The 7,320-nt window shown below is 40.5% G+C and overlaps 1 protein-coding gene across 1 annotated transcript; it reads left to right on the top strand.

Annotated features, from left to right (window-relative positions):
* Window positions 1-2,372: 2,372 nt before the first annotated feature.
* LOC122828331 (eosinophil peroxidase-like) lies at window positions 2,373-7,320 on the top strand. The gene is made up of 17 exons (XM_044111789.1): window positions 2,373-2,455; window positions 2,595-2,663; window positions 2,891-2,978; window positions 3,086-3,261; window positions 3,349-3,481; window positions 3,650-3,779; window positions 3,865-4,068; window positions 4,160-4,520; window positions 4,633-4,793; window positions 4,904-5,162; window positions 5,246-5,416; window positions 5,527-5,764; window positions 5,870-6,069; window positions 6,154-6,186; window positions 6,347-6,355; window positions 6,504-6,530; window positions 6,651-7,320. The coding sequence occupies exons 2-17, from the start codon at window positions 2,597-2,599 to the stop codon at window positions 7,079-7,081; spliced, it is 2,688 nt and encodes an 895-aa protein (XP_043967724.1). The 5' UTR covers window positions 2,373-2,455; window positions 2,595-2,596; the 3' UTR covers window positions 7,082-7,320.

Raw genomic sequence — 7,320 nt, 5'->3', positions numbered from 1 at the left:
TTTGAAAAATGGCCTCACTAATTAGAAGTTGATTCCCACAGACTATGATGAGTATGAGTGGAAAATACAGCAGAAGAATAATGATTGAGCTGTTTTTCTTTGTTCCGCTGACTTATCATAAAGAATGAGGATCTTTTTCCCGTCAGTAACTCATTGTATAATGGTATTTGCTTGCCAGGAGCTATAGAAGCTTACACCTAAATTGTTACATTACTCTGGATATAATTGTCAGTTGAAATCATGTATACTGTAAAAATAGTGTAAACTGGATGCATGGCAAAACCTAAAGTTTTTTAGTAGGTTTGGTTTTGAAAAAATAAATACTGTGAGGATTTGTTTTTTGTGTGTGTGTTTTTATATAGGTTTCTATGTTCAGTTGCCGTGTTTTCCAGCCTACACCTTGATTGTTCCCAGCTGTCCCTCGTTTCCCCTGATTACCTTCCTTGAGTATTTAATCCCTCCTGTGTTCCCTGCTCTTCCTTGGATCCTTGTTGTGGCTCTCCTGTCTCGCTCATGTCAGAGTTGTTGCTTCGTTGTCAGTGATGAGTTTCCTTGCCTACATGCTCACCTGTGCTGCCTGGACTTCTCTGTCCTTTGACTTCACCAAGAGGTTGACGTCTCTGTGTTCTGTGTTGATCATCATTAAATCATCATTTCTTTCATTTTGACCTGGGTCCACCACGTCTGCCTCACCACCTCACTTTATGACAAATACACAAATGTTGTAATGCAAGAAAGACAGAAATTTTAACATAAGCAATAAAATGCAGATAACTTGTGGACATTGGAGATCTGATCTACCAGGAAAGACCTTGGTGCAGGCTATGCAGAGAACTACCATGAAACAATCCAGCATCTCACAGCAGGGTGTAAGCTACCAGCAGGAAGGAAATACACGGAACACCATAACCAAATGGCTTGTATAGTGTACAGAAATTATATGAAAAATATAAACTGAAGACCCATAGGTCAAAGAATGACTAAGCTAAGATCCTGTGGGATCTACATTTGTAAATGTTCGATTTCACCTGTGACGTTTCGGCTTAATGTTATTTTGAATATGACGCTAAAAATACATTTTGTCTCTCTTCTCCTTTTGCACAAATGCAGGCAAGATTCATACTTCCTTTACTGAAATCAGAAGAGGATGGAAAATGTGTTTTTCTTTTTCTGTTCATCTTACAATTTCAGGAAGTATTTGTCACGCAACATGGAATTTCAAACTACTGCACCTGGTTCAAAACCAACAATGTGTCATCAGGTGTGTGAAATAAATTGCACCACAGTGCAAGACAAAAAACAGAATATGAATGATGCTATAAGTTTTTACATAGAATTCAAACCAACTTACAAAAACAAACAAACAAAAAAACAGGGGGAGCATACAAGGAGCCAAGAAGTGAGGAAACCAGCAAGGATTGGGTGGAAAAAAGCATACTGGGAGCTTGATTATTAGAACAATGGACAGGGACTGGGTGCAGATGTGAGGAGAGAGCAGAAGGCAGCCAGAGGGAGAGAGAGATAGCTGGTACAGAGTAAGCAAACTGGAGAACAGACAGAACATAAATCTAACAAGAATGAAGAATAACTAAACATGAGAAATAAACACAAACTAAGAAAGACAAATTGAGGCTGATCTATTCAAAACAAGGAAAGAGAAAAAGAATAACTAAAGCAAAACATGAACAACAAATGACCAAAAATACAAACCCAGGAAAAACAAAAACAACACAAGATCTTGAGAGAATGTTTTGTCACCAAGAAGTTGCTTTTCAACCATTCCATCTTTTAATCTACCTGTTTAACTACCACTTTATTCACTGCAGCCATTTGTACAGGGACAAAAAGTGAAAAAAAGAATAGTCAGACACTAAAATGATCTGGATGGACAGGTGACCTGTCTGAGGTGTACCACACTGTAACGCTACTGATTTCTGGAAACCAACAAGTCATTTTCTGCAGATATGCAAAGTGACGGTGTAACTTTGCGTATCTGCAGTTTAACATTCTCTTTAGGATAAACTGGATGAACAGAAAAAAGAACCAGATCCACATCAGATTCTCCAGAACTTATTTTGCTCTTGCATCTTCAAAGACTGTTTGCTGGTACATACAAATGTATGCTGATGGAATCTTTTAAACTGCAAAAACAAAAAAACAAAAAAAATAACAAACAAAACGAAAGAGAAAAGTATATGTGTTGACAGGTATGCATTTACTAAATGCTGAAGTTTTGAAGGAGGGATGCTGAAAACCAGGAAGAAGGAAAGACTAAATTAATTTTTTGTCTAAGTCTTGGCAAGATTACCAGCATGAAATGCTGCTTGAAACGACACGCCCACAGGATATAAAAAGAAAGATATTGACTGTAAACATCAGTGGCTTCTTGCACTGCTGGAAGTCCAACGTGGATGCAGACAGACAACTGTGGAGTTGAAGCCCAGATTCAGAACAGGTGATATTATTCATTCTTAATATTTATAAGCCAATTTTATGAGAAATGTGGAAAATATACATGTTTTTTACTTAGAAAATTTAAAAATATGTTTTCACTCCAATATGCAATGTGATGAGAATATTTCTTTTTTCTTTAGATATGAATAAGTTTGTCTGCCTATTGGCTGTTGGTCTAACCCTTGCCTTGCAATGCCAAGTGGATGCCAGTGAGTAGTTTTCTTCTTCTAATGTCTTACAAAGAATTTAAAACAGATTTATTACTATTATTACTATATTAGAATATAAATTTTTTTGGTTCAAAGGAAAACATCCTTTTAAATATATGACATAACCAATATAACTGGATTTTGTAATTTTGGGACAATAAAATAATTTTCTATTCCATAATTAGTTCAAAAAAGAAACTAAGGAAACTGATTCTGTTTGCATTCAGAACGCCATTTGAGCTACAGTTTCATCGAAAAATGTGTGAATAAGGCTAAAAACAATGTGGATGGAGCCTATACATACTCCCGTCAAGTGTGAGTGTAAAACCCTGCTCCTCTTCTTTTCTTTTGCTGATTAACATTGAACTGAATAATCATCAAGAAATATGTGAATAAATACCTGAACTATTTAAACAACACAGGAGCCTTGACCGGGTGAGGAGAAATGCAGCAAGCCCTGCAGACATCCTGAGACTCCTGAAGCAGCCCAATGGACCATCCAGAGAGGCGGTACGTGCTGCAGACTACATGGCCAACACTCTGCACGTGATTGACCACTACCTGTCCAAACGTCACAAACGCTCCATCAATGCCACAGGTATGAATCTGAATTTATCTCTTTAAGGCTTGCTTGCATGGATTGGCATCACACAGCTAAGATTTGCTTTCCTTATGCTTTATTTAGATCTTATCTCTGAGGGTGATCTGAACGTGATCGCCAGACTGACAGGCTGCGCTGCTCAAGTCAGAAATATTCACTGCCAGGATCTTCCCAATCTCAACAACTATCGCACAGCAAACAGCGTCTGCAACAACATGTAAGGGAAATATTCATCAGCAGTTGTTTACTTAATGTCACCGATGGCCAGAACTAAAATTTAGATATTAACCAAAAGTACAACAGCAGCAAATATCATTCAAAATAATTTGTAACATTTCAAAACTATGGGAGTATCAAACTTGGGTTTTATTGTTGTCACTTATAGTAAAAACCCTCGCTGGGGTGCCTCCAACATCCCATTCCTCCGCTGGCTGCCTGCTGAGTATGAAGATCGCATCAGTTCTCCTAAAGGCTGGACTCGTGACTTGAAAGTCAACAATTACCTTCTTCCCTTAGTAAGCACATAGAGTACATCTTATTCTCCCCTTTATGACATCCAAATGACAGCACTTGTTTTCTTTGTCTCCATTTCTCCCTTAGGTGAGACAAGTGTCCAACAATATTTTGTCATATAAGTCTGAAGTGATCAATGACCCCCTCTACACCCACCTGGTGACAATCTTTGGCCAGTGGACAGACCATGACCTCACTTTCACCCCTCACTCTCCCTCCATCATGTCATTTAATGATGGCATTGATTGTGAAAAGACCTGTGGCAACACAGAACCATGCTTCCCCATAGAGGTCTGTGTTAAAACATTACAGCATTACATTGACAAAAGATAAAAACACATTTGAAACCATAAAGTCTAAATGTCTCCTGTCCTCTAAACAGTTTCCCTCAAATGACTCTCGCATTCGGAGTCACTCTGAAAAGTGCATGCCATTCTCCCGCTCTGCGCCAGCTTGTGGTTCTGGTAAAACTGGATACATCTTTGGATCATCCACTGTCCGCCAGCAGATGAACACTCTGACGGCCTTCATTGATGTGGGCCAGGTCTATGGTTCTGATGACGTCAAAGCTCGCAATCTCCGAAACCTTACTAATGAGCAAGGATTGTTGAAGGTGAATAGAGACCATAAAGACAACGGCCGTGACCTCCTGCCATTCACCACCATGGCGGCCAACATGTGTGCCACAAGGCAACGCATGACCAGTGATAACAGTGCTGAGGAAGTGCTGTGCTTCTTTGCTGGTGAGTCTCTCTAAAAATAGGCAACTTATTTCTATCTGTAATAGCATGTTCATAGCTTGTTTGGTCTGGAAATTATTGTCATCAGGTTATTTGGTTTAATGTGACTTTTTAGGCGACGACCGTTCCAACGAAAACATCGGACTGGCTTCTTTGCACACTCTGATGATGAGAGAGCACAATCGCTTGGCCCGTGCTCTTGCTCAGCTCAACCCAACGTGGAACGGAGAGAGACTCTACCAGGAAGCCCGCAAGATTATGGGAGGATACATGCAGGTAAGAGACAGGAAGAGGAGCACAACTTGAAAAAGTTGATGTGGAAACAAATTCCACAGCTACTGAGTGGAATATCTTTGGATTTAATATTTATCTCTTTTCCGTCAAAGGTTATCACTTACAGGGACTATCTCCTTCACATTGTTGGACCGGAGGCCATATCAAAGAAGTTGTCCACATATCCTGGTTATGATGAAAAGATTGATCCCAGCATTGCCAACGTGTTTGCCACAGCTGCCTACCGATTCGCTCATCTGATGGTTCAGCCCTTCATTTTCCGTCTTGATGAGAATTACCAGGATCATCCAAAATACCCCACCCAGCTGATTCACAGAACCATGTTTGCCCCTTGGAGGATCGTCTTTGAAGGTACAAATCGAAACTCTTAATCACTCCCAAAGAAAGCAAATGAACTCGATGATCACATTTAAATGTTTCTATTGTCTCTTTAGGTGGATTGGACCCAATCTTGAGAGGGTTGATTGGTCGTCCGGCCAAGCTGAACACTCAGGACCGCATGCTGACTGACGAGCTGAGGGACAGGCTGTTTAACTTCTCTGTAGCCCTGGCTCTGGATCTCGGATCTCTTAACCTGCAGAGAGGAAGAGACCATGGACTCCCTGGTATTTATTAAATATTAATGTTTGTTTTTGTAATTCCTCTCTTAAATGTGCCAGACGTTAGTAGTTTCTACAGTTCATACGTCATCTTAGACTGTGTCTTCTTGGTTTAGGCTACAACAGATGGCGAGAGTTTTGTGGCCTGTCACAGCCAAGGAATCTAAATGAGTTAGCTCAGGTTCTCAACAACACTGTCTTGGCCAAAAACCTGCTGGATCTGTACGGTACACCTAGCAACATTGATCCATGGCTGGCAGGAGTGGCTGAGCCATTTGTCCGTGGAGGAAGAGTGGGACCTCTGTTTGCCTGCCTGATTTCCACTCAGTTCCAGAAAATCCGTGAGGGAGACAGGTGAGAATACAGACAATTATGAAACATTAAATGATCTAACAATCTTTGCATTGCTGATGTTTTTCATTCGCAGAACCTAAATTTTAAGAATATGTCTTGTTTTAGGTTTTGGTGGGAGAACAAAGGTGTCTTCACGGAGGCTCAGAGGCTGGCACTTAGGGACACGTCTCTTGCCAGAATCATCTGTGACAACACTGGGATCACTGAAGTTCCTGAGAAACCTTTCCAGTACCGACCTCGAGGCTCTGGATACACCCGGTGTAACGCCATCCCTGCATTTGATCTCAGTCCATGGAAAGAGGGTGGTATGTTCACATTTTTATGTTCCATCAACAAGTGTTAATGAAAATGTTCACATACGATACCAAATATGGATTTCTTTCTTTTAGCTGAAGGTCCAGAAAAGCCACAACCACCAACAGGTAAATTGTTCATTTCCTTTGATATAAATTACTATTGGTGCTATGTCACTTAACGACACAGCCTTTTAATGTTCACATCTCAAGTTTAGCGCTTGTGTGACTAACTTTTACTTCCATGTCTCTTTATTCTCTCTCCAATAATAATCTGATGGGGATTCAGGAGCTTCAGGTATATATAAACTTTTTATCCTTTCACAAATGAGTAGTTAGGTCAACATAGTGGTAGTTTATTTACATTTTTTAATTATTAATTAGACATTCACATTGCAGTTATTTCAAGAAACCCCCCTCCTAAAACTTTTTTCTTCTCTCAAAAGGTCAAGCTGGACCCCCTGGACCACCAGGTACTAAAATGTCTTTCAGTAATGAAAGACTATGTAACTGATGTAGAACAAGTAGCATTTTGCAAAACTTTAAATTCAATGTTCTTGCATGTAACACTGTTCATATAATTTTGTGTACAGGACCAAGAGGTCTCCCAGGACCACCTGGACCTCCCGGACCTTCAGGCGCAGCAGAGCATGTAGCTTTCTCTGTGCGCCTTGGTAACAACTACCCCAATCCTGGTAGCCCCATTGCCTTCCATGATGTCATCTACAACGGACAGAACAGCTATGACCCCAAGACCGGCTTTTTCACCTGTGAGCACCCAGGCGTCTATGAGTTTGAGTTCCACTGCACCATCTACAACAGTGAAGGCAGCTTGGATCTGATCCGCAATGGGGCCCTGGTTCTGCACTCATTCACCACCCGCCAGAGCGGCTACATCACAGCCAGTGGCAGTACCTTCATCAAGCTTGCGAAGGGAGACAGGGTGTGGCTGGTGGCTAACAGTGGCGGCAACGGACTGACCAGTGACAGCTTCCTCTCTGGTCATCTGCTGTTCACCGATTAGTAGATACTTGTCCAATTTGCACTTTCCATTTAAAGCACTTAAAATTAAGAAGTAAAAAATTGAGTGAAACTGAAGTGATAAATGAGTCTATTTTTCCCTCCTCACTATTCTTGATTATACTTTGAACCTGTGTGACAATTATTAAGAAAGGATTAATAATGAACTGGTGTACTTTTCTGTTGTGAATAAAGAATGCACTAAATTGTAACAGAAACAAGTGATTAAAATGTGCTTCTACA

Source organism: Gambusia affinis, linkage group LG03 (genome assembly GCF_019740435.1).
Source record: "Gambusia affinis linkage group LG03, SWU_Gaff_1.0, whole genome shotgun sequence".
Lineage (NCBI taxonomy): Eukaryota > Metazoa > Chordata > Actinopteri > Cyprinodontiformes > Poeciliidae > Gambusia > Gambusia affinis.
Note: the sequence above shows the minus strand (reverse complement) of the source record. Positions and strands in the feature narration are given on the sequence as shown.

Bases quoted from the DNA above. Each gene is read 5' to 3' on its own strand.
- LOC122828331 (XM_044111789.1), top strand. From the start codon at position 2,597: ATGAATAAGTTTGTCTGCCTATTGGCTGTTGGTCTAACCCTTGCCTTG. The intron at 4,521-4,632 runs GTGAGTCTCTCT...GTGACTTTTTAG, and splicing joins AGTGCTGTGCTTCTTTGCTG to GCGACGACCGTTCCAACGAA. The intron at 6,531-6,650 runs GTACTAAAATGT...TTTTGTGTACAG, and splicing joins TGGACCCCCTGGACCACCAG to GACCAAGAGGTCTCCCAGGA.